The 21365-nt window shown below is 38.1% G+C and overlaps 4 protein-coding genes across 5 annotated transcripts; 2 read left to right on the top strand and 2 right to left on the bottom strand.

Annotated features, from left to right (window-relative positions):
* The first annotated feature begins 4935 nt into the window (after positions 1-4935).
* Positions 4936-11318, top strand: LOC126629391 (delta-1-pyrroline-5-carboxylate synthase-like). Of its 2 annotated transcripts, none has more exons than XM_050299423.1 (20): positions 4936-5093; positions 5752-5823; positions 5929-6032; positions 6157-6259; positions 6396-6557; positions 6827-7104; positions 7479-7629; positions 7784-7948; positions 8141-8218; positions 8522-8611; positions 8953-9039; positions 9164-9250; positions 9330-9426; positions 9563-9666; positions 9809-9884; positions 10180-10330; positions 10414-10482; positions 10668-10734; positions 10824-10894; positions 11020-11318. In XM_050299423.1, exons 1-20 carry the CDS (start codon positions 5034-5036, stop codon positions 11099-11101), a joined length of 2154 nt encoding a protein of 717 aa, XP_050155380.1. In that variant the 5' UTR covers positions 4936-5033; the 3' UTR covers positions 11102-11318. The 2 variants fall into 2 exon arrangements, with proteins under 2 accessions (XP_050155380.1, XP_050155379.1); XM_050299422.1 differs by lacking the exon at positions 4936-5093 and adding an exon at positions 5335-5484.
* On the bottom strand, positions 11261-13028 carry LOC126629398 (uncharacterized protein At2g39795, mitochondrial-like). The gene is made up of 3 exons (XM_050299431.1): positions 12675-13028; positions 11751-12094; positions 11261-11656 (listed from the first exon to the last, which is right to left on the bottom strand). The coding sequence occupies exons 1-3, from the start codon at positions 12930-12932 to the stop codon at positions 11497-11499; spliced, it is 762 nt and encodes a 253-aa protein (XP_050155388.1). The 5' UTR covers positions 12933-13028; the 3' UTR covers positions 11261-11496.
* Positions 13029-13545: 517 nt separating this feature from the next.
* Positions 13546-16707, top strand: LOC126629399 (CASP-like protein 5B2). Its single transcript, XM_050299433.1, has 3 exons — positions 13546-13985; positions 15365-15497; positions 16044-16707. Exons 1-3 carry the CDS (start codon positions 13855-13857, stop codon positions 16242-16244), a joined length of 465 nt encoding a protein of 154 aa, XP_050155390.1. The 5' UTR covers positions 13546-13854; the 3' UTR covers positions 16245-16707.
* A 2034-nt stretch (positions 16708-18741) lies between these two features.
* LOC126629396 (mannose-1-phosphate guanylyltransferase 1) lies at positions 18742-21365 on the bottom strand. The gene is made up of 5 exons (XM_050299429.1): positions 21166-21365; positions 20470-20602; positions 20176-20238; positions 19834-20073; positions 18742-19743 (listed from the first exon to the last, which is right to left on the bottom strand). The coding sequence occupies exons 2-5, from the start codon at positions 20578-20580 to the stop codon at positions 19072-19074; spliced, it is 1086 nt and encodes a 361-aa protein (XP_050155386.1). The 5' UTR covers positions 20581-20602; positions 21166-21365; the 3' UTR covers positions 18742-19071.

Genomic DNA, 21365 nt, shown 5'->3' with positions numbered 1-21365 from the left:
CTCAAGTATTTATTATTATTTTTTATTGAGAATGCCGAACGAAATCAGGAAGTACCAAAGAGTGAAAGCTTTCGTTATTTTGGATCCATCTTGCAAAAGAATGGAGAATTTGATAGAGATCTCAACCATGGAATATAAGTTGGATGGATGAAGTGGAAGAGTGTATTGGATGTTTGTGCGACTGTCGTATGCTCCTAAAGCTCAAGGGAAAATTTTGTAGGATGACATTAAAGCTAGCATGCTTTGCGATGTGGAATCTCGGGCCGTCATGCATCAACACATGCAAAAATGATGAGTGTAACGAATATGAGAATGCTACGTTGGATGGTGTGGGCACACGAGAAAGAACATGATTAAAAATGAGGATATCCGAGGTAAAACACGAGTGGCGGCAATTGAAGACAAGAGAAAACCAGTTAAAGTGATTTTGACATGTGAAACAAAGACCAAGAGATGCTTCAGGTAGAAAATGTGAAAATAAAACAAAAGCTCAAGGCAAAATGTAGAGGAAGATCCATGAAGATCTGAAAAGAGAGTTTAAGAAAAGACATGAAGTACTTAAAACTAACGAAAGACTTTGCGCAAATTTAAGCGCAACAACGTTTAAGAATTCATATATCTAATTTCACTTAATCAAATAAAATTTTATCGTTATTGTCGTCGCCTAAAAAAAAAAAAAACCAACTGATATCCGTCACACTTCTACATTACCACACGTCCAGATGAACCCACAATACAAATCGTTCAAGTTAAAACTCGAAGGGTGGGTAAACTATGCTGTCTTTGAGTCTTTTAAGACGTGCCACCGTCCAACGTGCTGTCTGCCCTTCCCTGTCGATGTCGAGTGTCAAGTGTCGACTCCGCACTTGCATAGATATTAAACCCCTTTTAAATCGTTACGTGTTTGTTTGGTTATAAATAAAAATAAAAATGGTTTACAGGTCGAATCGATTACGTAAACTAGTTTATTCGGAAGGGAATACCGAATAGAGTGGAGGTGGGATGTGGAAACTCGGCCATGTTTGGAAATTAATGGTTTGATTAGTACACAGTTACTTACACATGGTTGGGTTGAGTTTCGAGCTCCTGACTCGTTGTTTCTTTTGGTTTTTAAAATTTTGATGGAGACAACTTTTCTTAAATGTCAATGGGAAGAACCCACTTTCATGACTTTGAGATGGTGAGTAGAACAACGGAAGTGTCTTTGTGGGCGATGCATGTTTTAGACCGTCTTTAAATTATAAAAGTTAAATTATAATTGATGGCTATATGATAATTTAAAGTTTTATGTTCAATTTTGTGTTTCTTCGATCGAATTGTTAAATGTTAGTTTCTTATTTAAATAGACCTTTAAATGATTTGTAGTTATTAACAAATTGTTGAAACATAATTTTTATTAGTTGAAATGTTAGTAGAATAAAAGACCCAGAATTAAAACGAATTAAAAATAAATTTGACATTGATGTCCAATTTGACTCCTAATCACAGAGCCTTCAAATCCATTCAACAAATAATACTTGGGTTGGATAGACTTTTGATGTCAAATATGTACAGTGACATTTCACCTAAAATTCTGACATCTAAAGATGCTCTTAGATGTCAATTCCTGAGCACTTTTAGAATGGTTCTTTTTTATTTTGTTCTGTATCAGGTCACTCTTAATCATTTTAATATTCTTAGTAGAATAATGGTGTTAGTGGATTAAACAGTTATTTATAGGAGAAAAGAGTATTGATGAAGATCGAACCCGTAACAAGGTGCATAAGCATGATTAGTTTTCGTTAGTAATTTAACATTCACGAAAATTGAACTCTTCCAATGAAAGGTGATGTATATTTAAACTAACCTAAACAATAGGTTAATTTAAACCAAATTAAACTCGCAAGTGCATGAATCAATTGTAGAAATATATGCAAATACGAGGTCGATCCCACAGGAATTGCTTTTAATACCAATTCAACCAGCTGATTACGCGAAACTTAACTTAATTAAGAAACAAATGATTGATTAATTGATTACGAAAAATAATTAAAACTCCAACTTATAATCAAATCAGGAATATGAATAATGAAAACATAACGAATGAAGGTTTAAACAAATTAATATGATGTAAGCCTAAGGTCATGAATCCACCAATAACAATCATATTCCCTTTTCTTCAAGTCGATTACTATCCAATTACCATGCCAATATTTAAGGTTGTTCTTTATAAGATATGAATTAATCCATAGTTAGACATCAACTTGTGTGTCTATACGTGACAACTATATCCTATTGGTTAGGCATACAGTTAAACACATAAAAACCCATTAAGTACTGAAGAATCATGTCAACCAAGTAGGACTACTTTGATATTGGTGATCCTCACTAGTTTGTCTACTCTTCTTAATCTTAGTTCCAATAAATCTAATTGATTGGTCATCCTCTTAGATTTATCTAAATATCTAGAAACAAGTTCACAATGATGGCCAGTCACAAGAACATATGAAACTAGAACAAATTAAACACAAAGATTAAGAATTAAACATGGAATGTAATCGAACAATAATCAACAAGATACTTCAGAAATAATCATGTCATGGTTTCATCATAAAGCTTAGAAAAGCAGTTTAGTTACACATAGTCATAATGAAAATCACAAAATAAGTCGTGAAAGAAGATAAAACCCGGAAGAGAATGGTCAAAGCACGTAAAGCCCTAAAAAGTCTGGTAGAAACTATCCTAAAAGAAAACAAATTCCTAAATAATCAATGAGAGAAACTAGGAAAGAATCTTTATTGGCTTGGGAAACACGTCATCTGACTTGCACGCCAAGTTTGAGGTCGATTTCTCTTTTGGAAAATTCTGTAAAAATATGGAAAACGTAGCTTTATCTCTTAGCTTTCTAGACATACATCGCACACCACTAGGCAAAATCGTGAAAGCCTTCAACTCGTCATTCTCCCACAGCTGTGCAGTTCTGATGGGAAAACTACTTTTGCTGGATTAACTTTGAAAACTAGAATGTTTGGCTTCATGGAAAATTATGAAATTTGGACACAACGATCTTCATCATCTTAGCTTCCTTCTCCAATTGGCCTTGCATCAAAACTCATCCGGAAAGTCGAATTATCACCAAAAACGTCATGTGTGCGCAGATTGGCTGAAACTGAAAAAAGGAAAGTAATGAGGTTCTTTTAAAACCAATTCGTTAACAAAACATAGGGATAAATGATATAAAATAATATCAAATAATGCACTTATCAAAAGGGATAAGAAATAGCTTTTGGATACAAAGAGAGGGTTATAATTACCATAATAAGAATGAAATTGAGCTAAACCACACAATAAGTACACCGTAATACTAAATTAAGAATATGTGTCTAGGGTTACGTTAATTATTTTTTAAGGCTAAATAGCTAAAATGGTCCCTAAGATTTGCATAACTCATCACTTTGGTCCCTAACATTTCAAATCGATAAAAGTGGTCCTTGAGATTGTCCACCATCCATCATTTTGGTCATTCGGTTAAAAACTTTGTTAAGTGTCTCGGAGCTCTTGGCCAGGAAGTTCGGGCAATTTTCAAAGCTTCGTAACTCAATCGTTTCTCAACCAAATTCGACCTATAATATATCAAAATGAAGATAAGAAAGTGTAGAATAAAATTATACCTATTTGTAAGCCCGATGGCTGCCGGAGATGGCCGGAAAATAGCCTCAAAGTTGACTGGTCCGAGGGAAAACTGGAAAACTAGCCGGAAACTGGGTAAACTTTAAACGTTCATAACTTCTTCAATACTCAACGAAATCAAGTGATTCAAAAATGAAAATCATACTTTTCGACGAGACGAAGAGAATGGTATCTTTTTAGAAGGCTAACTCACCGTGGTTTGTCCGAAAAACGGCTCGAAATTGGTCAACTTGAGACCAAGATAGCCAATTTCGAGCCGTTTTTCGGACAAACCACGGTGAGTTAGCCGTCAAAAAAGGTACAATTCTCTTCGTATCATCGAGAAGTATGATTTTCATTTTTTAATAACTTGATTTCGTTGAGTATTGAAGAAGTTATGAACGTTTAAAGTTTATCCAGTTTCCGGCGAGTTTTCTAGTTTTCCTTTGGACCGGTCAACTTTGAGGCTATTTTCCGGCTATCTCCGGCAGACATTGGGCTTTCAAATTGGTATAATCTTATTTCACTCTTTCCTATTTTCATTTTGATATATTATGGGTCGAATTTGGTTAAGAAAGGATTGAGTTACGAAGCTTTGAAAATTGTCCAAACTTCCGGTCAAGAGCTCTGGGACACTTAATGGAATGACCAAAATGATGGATGGTGGACAATCTTAGGAATGACCAAAATGATGGATGGTGGACAATCTTAGGAACCACTTTTATCGATTTGAAATGTTAGGGACCAAAGTGATGAGTTATGCAAATCTCATGAATCATTTTAGCTATTTAGCCTTAAAAAACATATTTTAATAGGTTATAGGGTTGATAATATGCTTTGAATTAGAACAATTTTAATCACGTATAGTAGCGAAATTGACAACGTCTCCTAGACCCGACCAACGCTCATGGTTGACAAAAATAAAAAGGGGTGTGTGGAAAGGGATGTGCTATCCACACACCCCAAATTACTTCTCACACACCTCTTGTTAATTTCTGTCTGTTGATCTTCTTTAATTCATCTGATCCGATGGCCAAAAATTAAAAGGGTGTGTGAGAAGTAAAATGGGATGTGTGGATATCAAACCCCAAATAAAAACACCAACCCGCATGACAACGTCTCTCCAACTCTGCTTGCCTAGTGCAAATATGAGAACTTTAACGAAAAGCTCTAAATACTGTTTATTTTAATAAAAAATCACACAAAAAAGTTAATCAAGGTCGATTCACTTTATCTTTTACCTTGTCTATTTCCATTAGTTTTGTTATAAATATCCCCAAAATATATCTCTCAGATAACCGAAAAAAAGGACCCGCGCGCTTCCGAGTTGCCTCGTTCTGACGACTGAGTTTTGACTCGCCGCTGCCGACCTCCACCAGTCAAAAATGGAGGAAGTGGATCATTCTCGAGCTTTCCTCAAAGACGTTAAGCGCCTAGTTATAAAGGTGTGTGAGAAGTAAAATAGGATGGGTGAATATCACACCCCAAATAAAAACACCAACCCGCATGACAACGTCTCTCCAACTCTGCTTGCCTAGTGCAAATATGAGAACTTTAACGAAAAGCTCTAAATACTGTTTATTTTAATAAAAAATCACACCAAAAACAAGTTCGATTCACTTTATCTTTTACTTTGATCATTTCCATTAGTTTTGTTATAAATATCCCCAAAATATATCTCTCAGATAACCGAAAAAAAGGACCCGCGCGCTTCCGAGTTGCCTCGTTCTGACGACTGAGTTTTGACTCGCCGCTGCCGACCTCCACCAGTCAAAAATGGAGGAAGTGGATCATTCTCGAGCTTTCCTCAAAGACGTTAAGCGCCTCGTTATCAAGGTACATATTTTCCCGCATTAATCATTCATTTCTGAATTCAATTTTTTTGTCATTTTTCGAAAAATTGATAGTTTTATTTCCATTTTTGAACTGAATGGATCTTGAAACAAGCTTATTTTTGGCAAATTTGAAGTATTTTTGGTAGATATTTATTGAAATATTAGTTCCCCAAAGATTTGAAGCAGAAAATTTGATATCTTCAGAGTTTTTGTAGTGTGATTAGTAATGAGATTAATGTTTTGTTGATGTTTTGGTTGGATTATGAAGGTCGGGACTGCCGTTGTGACTCGAAACGACGGAAGAATTGCTCTTGGAAGATTAGGCGCACTTTGTGAGCAGGTATGCAAATTGAGGAACAATACACTTAGATTTACCCTTGTATTGGTTGCTAATGCAATTGAGCATTTTTCGGGTCTGAAAATGTTAATTTGATATGAAATGCAGCTGAAGGAGTTGAACTCTCAAGGATATGAGATTATATTGGTGTCATCTGGTGCTGTGGGCCTCGGCAGACAGCGGCTCAGATACCGGAAATTAGTTAACAGCAGGTTCGTATCGTGTCCCTAATTGACATTGCTGCCATTTGTTTGGATAACTTTAAAGATACTTTCTTTAGAGGCTCTTATGTCCGAAAATTTTCGATTCTAATCGGTAGTTATTGAATTGCTGCAGCTTTGCTGATCTCCAGAAACCACAAGTTGAACTTGATGGGAAGGCGTGTGCAGCTGTTGGACAGAACTGTCTGATGGCTCTCTACGATACCTTGTTTAGTCAGGTGAACACAATGATCCTCTGTTTAAGTTCTTACAAGCAAAGCTGGATCGTCAGATATATGAGTTTTCTAATTATTGCCCAATTCAGTTCAATTTATCTTTTTCTTGTTCTCAAGCCTCATTTGTTCTGCCTTGCAGTTGGATGTGTCATCAGCTCAACTTCTTGTAACAGACAGCGATTTTAGGGATAGAGATTTCAGAAGGCAACTCGGTGAAACTATGAAATCGTTGTTATCTCTGAAGGTTATTCCTATATTTAATGAAAACGACGCAGTAAGTACAAGGAGAGCTCCATACGAGGTATAATACTCTTCTATGGTTGATGTGTTTATCACTTTGTTGTGGTAATGATATTCTGTGGGCAGGACTATCACAATCTTAGTCTTGCTATTATGGATATGGAAAAAAAGGAAATATGGGAATCAAAAAGTGATTACAAAGAAAGAAAAGAAATATTGGGACTACTTAAGAACACAATATGTTACCTACACTATCTCATACTTATTTTCCTTTTCTAAACACTAAGGAATTTAAGTGTATTCATGCGATATGTATTCCACTCATTGCAGGATTCTTCTGGTATATTTTGGGATAATGACAGTTTGGCAGCTCTACTGGCTTTGGAGCTAAAGGCTGATCTTCTTATTCTTTTGAGTGATGTGGATGGTCTATATAGTGGGCCTCCAAGTGACCAACGTTCAAAGCTTATCCATACATACATAAAGGAGAAGCATCAGACTGAAATTACTTTTGGAGACAAATCTAGAGTGGGAAGAGGGGGTATGACTGCTAAAGTAAAAGCTGCTGTCAATGCAGCTTTTGCTGGCATCCCTGTTGTTATCACGAGGTGTGTTTTGATATTTGGTTGTGTCATCAGAGTGATAAACTACGCTATTCTGTTGCATCAGTTTAACTATACAAATTCAATGTCATTGTTTATATCATTTCGTTATAGTTTAAAAGAAAAATCATTATTCAACTTGTCTATGATAATGAGGTTATATGGGAGGGTTTATGAAAACTCAAAGGCAGTGTTAGTTTTCTGGTTGGTGAAAATTCATGATAAATAAGAAATATGTGGTTCACATCCTTCTTACAAGTTAAGAGTACCAAACACTCCAAATTTCTAAATTAATACTTGTAGTTTTTGATTTTAATGGCATTGCAATCTAAATTCGATATGCTGCCCTTGACTGTGTACTAATCTCTTTCTTTGTTAAGTGGGTTTGCTGCTGGAAACATCTTTAAAGTTCTTCAAGGGCAACGTATTGGTACCCTCTTTCATCAAGATGCACACTTATGGGCACCAGTTAAAGAAATTGATGCAAGAGGGATGGCAGTTGCAGCCAGGGAAAGTTCCAGACGCCTTCAGGTAGCTTTGTTTGCTTTGATTACAAAGTTTAATATGTTTACTGCTGCTCATAAATACTTCTGCAGATGTGGATAATCTTATTCCCATAATTATTTAGCAATGGATATCTACTAAGTTTAACAAAACAAGTAACTTGGTAACTCTTCCTCTGCAGGCCATGACTTCAGAAGAAAGGAAAAAAATTCTTCTGGATGTAGCTGATGCCCTTGAAACAAATGTAAAATTGATCAACGTTGAAAATGAAGCTGATGTTTCAGAGGCACAACGAGCGGGATATGAAAAATCACTTATAGCTCGGCTGGCTTTGAAGCCTGGGAAGGCAAGAGAGCCAACTTCTTTGCTATTTTAGATAAACGTTTAGTTTCATTCGTTTTTGTATTATTGTTACTAATCACTACCTTTTGGTTTATGTTTGATGCCAATCTGTACAATTGCTCACTAGACTTTGTGTATTTGTTTCTGAAAACTGGGGTCCCCTCTAATTCTTTTCTGCAATGTGCTCATACTGCAGATTACAAGTCTTGCAAAGTCTGTACGTGTGCTTGCAAACATGGAAGATCCAATTGGTCGTGTTTTGAAAAAAACCGAGGTATGGGATGTGGTATAAGGATCATTATTTTTGGCTTATGATATTCTTACACAACAATGCTCTCAAGATTGTGGACAATGATTTAAGACAAACAAATAAAACAATAGATAGAGATAAAATACAAAAGTATTAACTCCACTGTCAATTTCTTACTTAGAGATATTTGCGATTATTGACATTTCTGTAATACATAGTCTAGAATATGCAACTGAAATCATTTATCTTTGTCAAGTTTGGCACCATAATCTGTTGTTGTGCTGATAACTAATAAATGATGCTTCTGTTGGTAACACGTGCTTCCAGCTTGCAGATGGTCTTGTCTTGGAGAAAACATCAAGCCCACTGGGTGTTCTTCTGATTGTATTTGAGTCTCGTCCTGAAGCGCTAGTACAGGTATACAGTGAAACTTTGGAATATCAAACTGCATGTTATCTTAAGTCATTTAAATTTTGTTTGTCGTGTGTGGAAAGTGTAAAATAAATGTGGACAATTGAGATGCATAGTGGGAAAGATGCAGCTCAATACCATCTGTAATCTAACAGCTTGGAAATAAGATCTCATTTAAAAACCTTAAGACAAGGACTTTGAGGAAGAATTTTTTTGGTTCTTTATTTTAAATATTTCACGAAGCTCATGTTGAGTCTCTGTCATTAGTTTTATGCTTTGGAGAAGACCTGCATTTCTTCCTCATCATACGCCTAAGGGTTTTTGTATTTTTTTTTATGATTGAATAGATAGCTTCATTAGCAATCCGAAGTGGGAATGGACTTCTCTTGAAGGGGGGAAAGGAGGCTAAGAGATCAAATGCAATTTTGCACAAGGTTTGTTTCTCTTAATCTAATGATTTGTACAAAATATGTAGAGAATTTATATTTGCATTCCCTTTTTGCATTGTCAGTGAAGTAATCATTTTATTAAAAGTATTTTTCATAAAAAATTATGTAGATTATCGCCGAAGCCATCCCAGAGAGTGTTGGTGGAAAACTAATTGGGCTTGTGACTTCAAGAGAAGAGATTCCAGATTTGCTTAAGGTGAGTAGAGCATAGACTGATAATCCCGACTCAGTCGATTTCAGATGATAATTAGTACTAACTAAAAAATTATTTCCAGCATGATGACGTGATTGATCTTGTGATCCCAAGAGGCAGCAATAAACTGGTTTCTCAAGTCAAGAATTCGACCAAGATTCCAGTTCTCGGTCATGCCGGTTAGATCTACTAAATTTATTCTTCACTTGTAAATAATTGCATTATGTGCTCCATTTTTCCTGTTTTCTTGTTTTGTGAGAGAATATGATGGCGGCTGCCATAGTAAAGAGAACAAATGCGTTGTTTTCTATGCAGATGGAATATGCCATGTGTATATTGATAAGTCTGCTAATATGGATATGGCAAAGAGAATTGTTTTGGATGCAAAAATAGATTATCCAGCAGCGTGTAATGCAATGGTAATTTATCTGTAATTTACAATTTCTGGATGATAATATGTTTTGATGGCATCTTACAATCTTTCTACTGCAGTTGAGAACTTACTTTGTAATTGCTAATTTATCATTTGTAACACATTGTTGTTGTGTGTGTTATTCTCAGGAAACACTTCTTGTCCATAACGATTTGAAGAGTACAACTGCGTTTAATGATCTTGTTGTTGAGCTTTGCATTGCTGGTACAATTTTCATGCATAAAAACTTCTTTTGTTTAAAACAAGGGCATTGAGGTGGATGAGAGTTACTAAATTTTCCAATCAGAATTGACGATACTTGATACTGTTCATATGCCTTTTACCTGTTGAGAACGAGAATTACTGAAAATTTCAAATCACGGGCATGTAACAGAACAATATTCTGTTACCCCCCACCCAAGCTTGGGACACACTTTTAAAGAGAAGCCAACAAAAATTGTTTCAGGGAAACATGCCATCAGAAGGATTTAAAGAAATTAAACTCGGGTATCATTTGCAGGTGTTACTTTATATGGTGGACCAAGGGCAAGTGCCTTGCTCAGGATTCCAGAGGCGCATTCATTCCATCATGAGTACAGTTCAATGGCTTGCACTGTTGAGTTTGTTGACGATGTGCATGCAGCGATTGGTCATATACATGAACACGGAAGGCACGTCAAAGTTTCCTTTTTTGAAGGGATTACATGTCAATCACTTGTATAAAGCTGTCATTTATCTTTTCTCCATTTTGCAGTGCACATACCGATTGCATCATTGCAGAAGACCAAGAAGTTGTGGATGCGTTTTTAGGTCAAGTCGACAGGTATGAATGATTCCGGTCTTTTTTTCAGAGGATCTATGCTTTTCCATATCAATCAGAATATTCTGTAATCAGAGGCAATTACATAGAGTCAGGCCAACTAAAATGGTTGGACAGAAAAAAAGGTCCTACTTGTTCACTCTTTAGTGATGTTGGCAAGTAACGTTGATTGGTATAAACGTTGGCAGTGCTGCTGTTTTCCACAATGCAAGCCCAAGATTCTGCGATGGTGCTCGATTTGGACTTGGTGCAGAGGTAGAAAGATGATCTTGCAGTAATTATTGAAGACAGTTACATGCCAAGGTTTTGAGTCCTGTATCTAACTATCTTCCCTTGCTCAACAGGTTGGGATAAGCACAAGTCGAATTCACGCTCGGGGTCCGGTAGGAGTAGAAGGATTGTTAACAACTCGATGGTAAGAAACCTCAGTTCATGTCAGTACATTTTCAGTTGGAAGTACAGAAGCACCTTGAAGAAGGCACTCCCCCCTTTGCCTAAAGCAAAAATATTGACTTTTTAGTATTTTGATTGGACGTGCAGGATTCTGCGAGGAAATGGACAGATTGTGGACGGTGATAAGGAGATTACTTACACACACAAGGGCCTCCCAATTGAGCCCTAAATTTGTCATCAATCACAGCCGTCCATCTCCCATCTCCATGTTCCCAGGTGGTCACTTGTGAGAGAGATGGAGAGAGAATAAATTATCATGTATTATTGCTTATTAAATTATGATGCGTAGTTTATCCCCACTCATGTAAGTGTAGCAAATTCATAAAAATTTTCTCTTTTTTTTTTTTAAGAAAAATAATAAAATCATTTCATTTCTTATGATGAAATAGTGAGTGCACAAGAGATTGCCTAAATGGTTATTTTCATATGAAAAGCAACTATTGTTTGCATAAAAGCCTCCCAACAAAAGACCACATCCCTCAAAGTTCAATAAGAGTTCCAAAAACGCAGGCTAAACCATGCCCCCCAATCTTTTCTAGCAGGTAACATCTTACGGTAAAAGTTTTACGCTTCGACGAAGCGCTTAAGTTGCTGCAACCAATTTGCATATTCTTTGCTGTCCTTGTTGAGCATGTACTCATGCAAGAAATTGGTTGTGCTGGGCTTGATTCCTCTCACCTCCAAATACTTGTGGAATGCCTTCTGAAGGTTCTCATCCAAATCACTGCAATACAGCAGACATTTGCGTGAATTCGACAGAATTACATAAACAATAATCTTCGATTAATGCTGCAGAAGTATTAGTAATTTATGCTTACTGGAAATCAGGCCCCTCGTAGGCAATTTGATCCTCGGAATCTTCGGGATTTTTCACTGCCAAGCTGTCAATTTGAAACTCATCAGGGTAAGCAGTGACGCTAAACTCGAGAACTGGTCCGTTACCCTTGGAGACGGTTACAACCAACGGGATGCTGGATTGGTTGGCGTGTTCATCATTGTCATCATTTTGGTTATCATCGTTGTCGTCTTCACCTGTGACTAGATCAGGCATGTGAACTTCAACCTGTATGTCTTCACCTTGATATGTTCTTTTCAGCGTCACTGTCTGGATTCCGGGAGTATCTTCAATTTTAAAGGGGAAGGATGATGGAATCTCCTCAACCTACAAATTGAGCACTCGAGTGGCGATAATTATGGTGATCTCACATAATTCAAATATCACTAACACATCCGGCACTTCCCAACTGCTTCAGAAGAGAAACTGAACAATAATTTATTAAAAGTCTCTCTCACACACACATACAAACATCTACTGCTGAATCGAACCACGAGCAAAAACACTCACACAATCCATGAACAAATACCAACATAAACAAAATATCCAACATCCATTACTAACATTAGAAGATCATGTAGTTCTTTTACAAGAAACAATTTTTCGAAATATATACATCTCAAGGGGCAAATCAAAACCAAGTAAACAAACATAAGGAAATATGAACTAAATTAAGGAAATATTAACTCTAACTCAAGAAACCCTTCAATTTCTGCAATTCACTTCAAACTAGCAGTTCCCAAGCACGATTATTCAATTTAATTGAGATGGGGTTTTCATAATCCGCGAAACCAAACACAAGAGAGCCACCACAACCCACAACCTCATTTTCTTGCCCATTTCCCTAAATTTTCTCAGAAACCAAACAGTCCACAAAGCAAGAGAAAGTTAACTAAAAAAACCTCACCTTGTCGAGATCCTCGGTCTCCTCAGCGCACTTGATCTCCGACTCGATCACCCTGATCAGAGACTGGTCCGAACTGTGGCTCGAATAGTATCGAGGGGTGGGAACGAAAGGGGTCGGCTGAGTGTGCTTTCGGGAGAAATTGAAGCGGTTGACGGCGGTGACAACAGCGCCGTGGTAAGACCGCTGGCCACGAGCAAGGCGGCTGGCGAGTGGGGCCAGGGAGGAGGCCGATCGGCGGAGAATTGAAGTGAAAGCCATTTGGTTTGGAGGAGAAGCGAGGCGAGGGTTTAGCTAGGGTTTTAGAAACAGGGCTTTCTCTCTTGACTCCTTGAGAGGTTTAGGGTTGAAATGCGTTGAAGTCGGTGGCTTTTATAGTGAGGTGGGTGTTGGTTCTCTGCGGTCTCATCTATCGTATAGACTTTTGCGACCAATGTTTTATGGAGTCCAATTCCTTCAAAACGAGGAATTGAATTCCCAAGTTTATAAACGAAAGTATATCTCGTGATCAGAATCTAATTCCGCAATTTGATTCTGATTACAATCTCGTAAAAATGCTATTGATGTCTCAAATTTGATTCCTTCTTCTCCACAAAAAAAAAAAAAAAGAATAGGGTAAGATACAAGCCCATTTTCATTTCTCCCTCGTCTCTTTTATTTTTTGGACGTCAAATCAGATGAATTGAAGAAAATTGATTAAAAATTAACAATGATGTGTAAGAGATAATAATATCCAAAAAACAAATTGAGTGGGCTCATATAAAATGCAATCTACCTATTGGGCTCCTCCAAGAATACAATTCTTTTCTTCTACTTTCTTCACATTGAGGGCCCAAATCTAACTATATTTTATATTTGATGGAGGACCAATGAGAGAGAGACCCATGAGAGAGAGAGAGAGAGAGAGATAAAGCAGCCTCTCGGAGAGATGATGAGAGCATTCCATTCCTGCCATCCCATTCCATGTCAAACATCTTTTTCTTCTTCAACCCAAAATCTCAACTTTATCTCTGAAGATCCCACATTTTAAGCCTCCCCTCCAAAAGTTGAGTTCTTTAGCTCTTATTGCGTTAATGGTGGAATTATATGAAAGTTAGGGCTCATTTGTAGGACTCAGAAAACGGTCCCCTTGAGCTTAGAGAGAGAGAGAGAGAGAGAGAGAGAGAGAGAGTGAAGGGAAGGGATGAAGAAGCTGTTTGGGAGCCCAGGGAAGGTGAGTGGGCTGGCACTGAGAATTGGGCAGTGCTGTTTTGCTGCTGCTGCTATTGGGGTGATGCTTTCTGCTCATGGATTCTTCAATGCCACTGCATTTTGGTATTTTGTTTTCCCCTTCTTATTATGTCTTTCTGTTTTTTTACATTTTTTACAAGAAAACTTTCGTAGATTCTGTTATCCCCTGGTGGGTATTTTGAAATGGTTGAGTTTTTATTGATCGATTTCGGATTTGTTCAATTTGTAGCAAAATTTAACCCGGCTGGGATTCTCTATTAATGGAAAAAAAAAATGGGTTTAATTAGAAAGGAAAGTGGTGTGGATCGGATTCCCTTGCTAAGTTTTACCAATTGAAAAATGCTAAGGAGACTTGATTCTCTGCCACCCCACAGTTTAACGCAATTTCCGTGCCAAAAAATTATAAAATACTGCGAAAAACATGAGGTGAGAGAGAGTACGGAGAGTTCCACTTTTGAGAGAGTCTTCTTAGCGTTTCTCTTCACCAATTACATAGAAATTAATGAGGAGGAAGTAAAGGAGAACAAATTTAAGTCTCCTAGTATTTAGAGATGTGGTTAATGGTTCTGAAAGTGGTAAAAGCAAATTTCATGTTGTTGGCCTTAACCTTGTTTTCGCTCTTATTTATTCACTTACCAAGGTATTGTCGTAAAATGTTAAGCTAATCACTTACTAATGTATGCTTGGTTCTTGACTTTTTCTATGGTTGATCTCTGAGCTTAAATCTGTACATGTTAAGCATAAGAATCTCCTCCTATTGAACCTAATCCTTCCACATAGGAATCAAAAATCGTATGTTATTCCACCTTATTTTGTTTGCAGAAACCTGAACATCATAAGATGTCTTTGTACGGTGACAATGGCGAATTGAAGCTATAATTCTCTTTGCAGCATTCCTAAACGTCATCCCAATAACCCCTCTCTCTTTCTCTCTATCACATAACCACAAGTCAATGAAGTCTTTCCTATCATTCTGGATTTCCGTACCATTCTGCTTCCTTGGTAGCTAATGATTTTCTTCCCCTACGATGATTTCATTTCTCCCACTTATAGAGAGGTTTGAAGAAATTTCTTGAGATATTGTGACCATGTAGTTTTCACGTGTTAACGTGTGTTTAATTGATTTTCGGTTCATAAAGCCTTTCCTTAGTTTGTATGTGTTCTGATAAGTAGTAACACCTTCCCACCTCAATTTATTGATCAGTTGTGTTCATAGAACTTGGAAGTGTTATTTGTGAGCCTAACTTTTAAGGTGCATAGAGTCGCATGTCTTTGCCTATATGTCCACTATGTGTCCGTTGGTGCATACTTGCGTTAGGACTTGTAATCTGCTAATTTATTGGTTGCTGCCTCTGTCATGCATAAGATTGTTCTTGTTATCCTTTCCACTAAATGGTTTGAAGTTTACATGCTTCTAGGTTTGAATAGTTGTATAATTCTTACCTGCATTTATTTGGATGCAGCTATTTAATTGCATCAATGGGGCTTCAAGTTGTTTGGAGTTTTGGACTTGCTTGCCTTGATTTACATGCTTTGAGGTCAAAGAGAAGCTTGCAGAATCCCATTTTAGTGAGCCTATTTGTTGTTGGGGATTGGGTAAGTTTCTTCATTTATTTATGGATTGTTTTTCGCATTTAGTTTTCAGAAACAAGTGTGTGTGTCATCGTTAATTTTAAGGGTTATGCATTATTTCTGATGGACTGGAGATGTTGGGAGAAGTTTTCAGAGAATTTATGCACTTATTAATTGAAACTTATTCTGATCACGTGGAACAAATGTTGGATCATCGGGACAACTAAGTAGCTGAAAAATGTTTGAGAAAACATGGTCAGTCGAAAACTTCAATTCCGTTGTGTGATCTTCAGGATACTGATTAACTTAGAAATGAATAAAGCTTTTCGGGTGATCCTTTGCTACACTTAAGACTACAACATGATATTTACTAAAATTTTCTGGAAAGAAAGTATCACCTTCCCAAATGAAAGGTTTCATTGTGCTTTAACCGTTTCTTGTAGCTATTGCACTATCTCTACTAACAGATTGTTTACTTCAGAGTTTTGATTCTGTTTATGGTTCGGTGTATAAAAACCAAAGCGATTTCCTTATCAACTAATTCATGTTTAACAAAAATGAAAAATGCAGGTGACGTCTACTCTGTCATTAGCCGCTGCATGCTCATCAGCGGGGGTGACAGTTCTGTACTCGAGAGATTTGAATTACTGCAGCAGGCCAATTCATCTTCCATGCAGCAGGTTCCAAATCGCCGTTGCCTTTGCTTTCATTTCATGGTTCCTCCTTGCTGTTTCGTCCATTGTCATGTTTCGGTTGTTAGGCGCAGTCTGAGCTTGAAAAAATTCTACATATTCTTCAATTTGCCCCTGTAAATACATCTGAGAACTGTTGTCCCTATATGGAGAGAAATCTACAACTACGGGGATGCCACTAGAGCAGTATCCCGAGCCAGCCGCGCAGTGTCACACATTTTAACTTTTCTATGTGGCAGCACAAGGTGTAGTTAGCTTGAGATACTGTTTTGATGGCATTCCTGTTGCATGGAAATCCTTCTCCGTCTTGTAGGTTCGTAAGGTTTTGATCTTCTGGATGGATTTCCACTTGTCAATCAAAATTCTTGAGCAGCTCCATCCTTTGATTGGGACAAGAGGTGTGGGGTCCATGACTTGAAAATCATCATGTGTGTTAATTTTTGTAATGGAAGTAGGTCTGCTGTCTCTAGAGTGTAATCATTTTGCTGTACTGTTGGCTCTCTTGCTTTGCTTTATTTTATCTGGTGGAATTTCACATGGTAGACCACACTTGATTAGTTGCTTTTCCTTTTGTCGTTTCATTTTTTAATTTCCCATTTTACCCTTGTTTCTTTCATTTTCTTTTAATTAGGTCTCGATTGTAAGTGTTTTTAAAATGACTGAAAACGTTTTTGGTAAAAATTGTTTTTGGAACCAATTCTTAGTAAAAATACAAATGAATATTTGAAAAGCACTTAAAGTGATTATGGTAAGAAACACTTGTGTTTCCTGCAGGAAGTACTTTTTTTTTTTGAACAAATAATATTATCTACACTAAGAGGGAAGAGGTTTGGCTTAGCCTCACAATGGACTAGCAATAATGTGGTTCATATTTGTCTTTGGCGAGAATCGAACCTAAGATTTCTCACTTACAAGTGAAGACGGATACTATTAGATCGTAGTGCTAAATGACTACATAAAGCACTTCAAATGTTTTTGAAACCTAAAAAAATTTTCTCTAAAAACATTTTCAAACAAATCTACTCCGATACCTCTATTCCATACGCAAAAACCCTAGCCGCCCCTTTTTCTCTCTCTCGTAGAGATCCCCCGAATTCCCCAACTCTTCACCGCCGACTCCTTGCTTTGGTTGGGGTTGGCAAGCAGTCCTCCTTTCTCTTCTTCATTTTTCTTCTCTTCTCCTTTCATTATGTCTATGACCTGCCCTTCCGTTGTCTATGGCTGTCGGATTGTGAGGTCAAGACCTCTTTGTCCGGCGTCTTTCGCCGTTTACCAGCTCTTCTTTCTTTTCCTCCTACATCTTGCCCTTTTTTCAAACCCAAATTTCAGTTCTTCAGTTGTTTTCTCTCACATCCATTTCTTTGATTTCCCCTTCCTTCCCCTGGCACCTCCACCTTCAACCTCTCCATCACTTCCCCATTATACCTACCAAAAATAAAATCTTCGAGTTTTGGACTCGATTTGGGATGTAGATCTCTACCCCATTGCCCCTTGTTTTACCGGCATGCCGGAAAATTTGGGCGAAGTGTTATGCGGCCTCCATCGTAGTAAGGGTGTTTTACACATCCCCTTGGCCCTCCTCCCCCCCCCCTGGTATTGTGTCTACTTGGTTCTATGGGTTACTTTGGTTGTGCAGGACTCTTTACGAATCCACCTTCTGTTTGGTTCCTACATGGCGGTCACTCTGGTGGTTGCTGGCGAGAATTTGGTGGCGGCAGGCTGCTCCTCCTTGATAGAGATTAGGTTTTCTTTTTGTCGTTTGTTTTCTGTTCTAGGCTTTTGTCGGTGTGGGTTGGGCCTCCCACTGTTTTTATCTGTTGTTGGTTTTGTAATATGTTTTATCTTTAATGAATTCCGCGTCTCCGACTCTTTGGACAAAAAAAAAAAAAAAACACTTTCAAACAAGTCTTTAATTATCACTAACTAGTGATACATAATCAAAGCCTTCATTGTCCGTCAAAGTGTCAACTTCTGGGAGATAAAAGATGGCTGAGGTGCTCACTCACGTCACGCATAAATGTGTGACAATAATTACAACACCTAAGACCTTTTTGTTTGGTTCTTCAAATCGCTGATATTTCTGCTTATGTCCCTCTCAGTCTCACTCACTTAGTAGAATAATATGCTGTTGTGGACGAAGCCCGTCATAGGATTTGCCTTGTGTGGCAGGAAATAGGGATGGATGACAACGGGTCCATGATTTCACATTCTCATTTTGATTGGACCAGAAAATGCAAAATATTCAAATCCGCAAAGGAACGAGCTGAGAACACTGACTCATGCACTCGAAATCTTGTGTTTAAGTTTCCCCTCTCTTGGTATCATTTGTGACAAACAAATAAACGTTTGGGATACACCCATGAAATGCATTGTCTTTGTAGTCTGACAGGAATCAGAATAAAACTACTCTAATCGCCGGAAAAACGATTCAAACTAAGAGACAGGCACGCTGCATATTACTTTGACCCGCTGACATAATTCACATAATCTATGCTGCCGACACTTTTGATCAATGGTCATGGAATCTTCCCAGATCTAGTAGAGATACCAACACTGGAAGCAAAGTACCCACTTAATTAAAAAATGCAAAAAACAAAATATTATTAATATTAATAAAAAAGAATTCAAGCTTGATTAATAAGTTACACAGCCAGAGTGACTGATAAATTTATTCCTATATACACCAAAAAACAATACACAATTCACAACAATTCCAAGTCACAGAGGACAACCAACGGCCCCAAAACTTCAAAAAACATCACAAATGAAGGAGCAGCAGAGCCCCTGCACTGTATAAACGGGAAGGATTAAAATAACAAATACATATCAAACAACATAACTTACTTACTACATCTCTTGACACCAAATTCTGTTCTGTAATTTGAACTTAAGGGACAGCGTCCACCCTACATTACAATTTCCGGCTTCAAAATGCTCGACTTGATTTCTTTGTGGGGCAAAACCACACCTCCGTTGCTGTAAATCTCATCGCTCACGTGCACATCTTCTCCGAGGATGGTCATGTTCTCTACACGAGCCCATTGTCCAACGGTGGAGTGCCATCCGATTATACTGCTGGAAATGCATGCATGGTTCTTGATGCGGACTCCAATCATTACTGTACAGCGAGAGAGCCTGACTCCCGACTCGATAATGCAGCCTGGACCGATTGCCACATCCGGTCCAATCAGGCATCCCTCGCCAATTTTGGCTGTCTCATCCACCAGAACATTTCCCACAATGTGGGCGCCTTTGGCCAACTTGGATGAAGAGTTCTTCCTCAACGAATCCAGGTATAGTCTCAGGCCGGTAATATAATCCCTTGGTTGCCCAATGTCCATCCAAAACCCTGGAAGGACCATTGCGAAGAGCTTATTCTCTGCTGCGATTTTTGGGAATACTTCTTTCTCAATTGAGGTTGGTCTGAGTTCAATTTTATCAAGAACCGAGGGGTTCAGCAGGTAAATTCCAGCATTGATTTTGTTACCAACAAACAACTTGGGTTTCTCTACAAATTTTTGAACTTTCCCTGTAGACTCTTCCATAACCACCACTCCATATTTCGACGGCTCATCCACCTATATGAAAAGAAGAAGTTATTTTCAGTGATATCAAGGTTGGAAGGAAGCTGAGTGCAAAGTATAAGCAAAATAACATCTCAATGTTACCTTGGTCACCATAATGGAAGCTTCTCCTCCATGGGCTTTATGAAATTCAATCATTTCCTTAAACGGGTACTCGCTGATAACATCACTGTTAAGGACAAAGAAGGGCTCGCCAGAATCGTCAATCAGTTTGTCCCTAGCAAGAGCCAGAGGTCCAGCGGTGCCAAGGGGCTCAGTCTCTTGTGAGCATGTGATCTTGATGCCAACCTTTTCCTCAAACTCCTTCAAGAAAGTCATCATCACCTGCAGAAATGATAAAGAGCATAAGCATTCAAAGAACCTTCGGTAGCATGAATCTCGTCAAGTATAAAATCAAACTTTTCGCAAAACGATGGCCTCGCTTACCTCTGGTTGGTAATTGATAGCCAGAACCACTTCTGTCACGCCAATTGCCTTAAGAGCCTCTATCTGAAAGCAAAAAACAACAAAATTGTATCAACTCGTGATTTATATGATCACAAAAGCATGCGTACATAAAACACGGAGTGAGGATTTGAGGTAAGCACTATATTTTGAGGTTTTTGACAATTCCTCTTATACAAAAAGTAATACTGTTTAGGCTCAAGATCAACAAAAGGAAATCCACTCCAACAAACGGATTAAAAAAAAAACATTTCTCAATTGCTAGAGCAATTGTACCTGATGCAGGATCATGGGTTTGTTAGCAAACTCAACAAGTGGCTTGGGAAAACTGAGTGTCAACGGCCGCAGACGCGTCCCGAAGCCTCCAACAAGAATAAGTGCCTTCATTTTGATATGCCCTCTGCTTTCCCTGGGATATTAGTACAGTCAGAAAATCTTACAGGCAACTTCAACTTAGTTCAGATCATTTCTTTACCCTCCCCCCCCCCCCCAAAAAAAACACATTAATCATCACAGAAATTCACATTCCCCGTTCACCGACATCCGAAAAGCTCGAAACTTCAGCTACCAAAGAAGCTAAAAAGCAGAAATTTCACACCAACAAAATCTAAAGAAAGACACAATCATACTTTCTACCTAAATAATTCCCCATTAACCAAATAAATTACGCAAAATTACACGGCTCGAGCAACTTTAACCGGAAAAATTCAACAGAAATCATAGAAACTCTACGTGCTGACATTACCAACGCAATTAATCACAGAAACTCCACCGGATCTGTCATTATACATGAAGTTAATCTAAAAAATACTTCGACGACGAATTCAAAGCTCAAAATCCCAAGCAAATTCACCAAAACATGCGAATCGAAGCAATCAAATCAATCAACTTTTTGAACAATTCAATCCAACCGACACCAAACACATTGCCAAAAAGTCCGATCGAATCGACGCCCGAAGAGCACTGAATTACCTCGGATCTCAACAGATCAAAACGCGAAGGGAGTCGCCGCAGTTGCTCGGGTTGGGACTCTGACGAGTGTGGGGACCGGGTCACCGGGAGCGAGTTGGCGCTAGTGGTATTGCCTTTCCACCCTAACGGTTAATCCGTCAGGGTCCGAGCTGTGCAATGACGTTTGGTTGAGGAGAATGCTTCCGCATCGGATTTGTATT

Source organism: Malus sylvestris, chromosome 7, assembly GCF_916048215.2.
Source record: "Malus sylvestris chromosome 7, drMalSylv7.2, whole genome shotgun sequence".
NCBI classification, from domain to species: Eukaryota; Viridiplantae; Streptophyta; class Magnoliopsida; order Rosales; family Rosaceae; genus Malus; species Malus sylvestris.
This window is presented reverse-complemented; position numbering and strand designations above follow the sequence as displayed.

Coding starts and splice junctions, on each gene's coding strand:
- LOC126629391 (XM_050299423.1), top strand. CDS start 5,034: ATGGAGGAAGTGGATCATTCTCGAGCTTTCCTCAAAGACGTTAAGCGC. Junction 7,630..7,783: donor AAAGTTCCAGACGCCTTCAG/GTAGCTTTGTTT, acceptor CTTCCTCTGCAG/GCCATGACTTCAGAAGAAAG. Junction 8,612..8,952: donor GTCCTGAAGCGCTAGTACAG/GTATACAGTGAA, acceptor ATGATTGAATAG/ATAGCTTCATTAGCAATCCG.
- LOC126629398 (XM_050299431.1), bottom strand. CDS start 12,932: ATGGCTTTCACTTCAATTCTCCGCCGATCGGCCTCCTCCCTGGCCCCA. Junction 12,095..12,674: donor AGACCGAGGATCTCGACAAG/GTGAGGTTTTTT, acceptor CTCAATTTGTAG/GTTGAGGAGATTCCATCATC. Junction 11,657..11,750: donor TACGAGGGGCCTGATTTCCA/GTAAGCATAAAT, acceptor GCTGTATTGCAG/TGATTTGGATGAGAACCTTC.
- LOC126629399 (XM_050299433.1), top strand. CDS start 13,855: ATGAAGAAGCTGTTTGGGAGCCCAGGGAAGGTGAGTGGGCTGGCACTG. Junction 13,986..15,364: donor TTCAATGCCACTGCATTTTG/GTATTTTGTTTT, acceptor ATTTGGATGCAG/CTATTTAATTGCATCAATGG. Junction 15,498..16,043: donor TATTTGTTGTTGGGGATTGG/GTAAGTTTCTTC, acceptor TGAAAAATGCAG/GTGACGTCTACTCTGTCATT.
- LOC126629396 (XM_050299429.1), bottom strand. CDS start 20,580: ATGAAGGCACTTATTCTTGTTGGAGGCTTCGGGACGCGTCTGCGGCCG. Junction 20,239..20,469: donor AACCCATGATCCTGCATCAG/GTACAATTGCTC, acceptor TTTTGCTTTCAG/ATAGAGGCTCTTAAGGCAAT. Junction 20,074..20,175: donor CTATCAATTACCAACCAGAG/GTAAGCGAGGCC, acceptor TCATTTCTGCAG/GTGATGATGACTTTCTTGAA.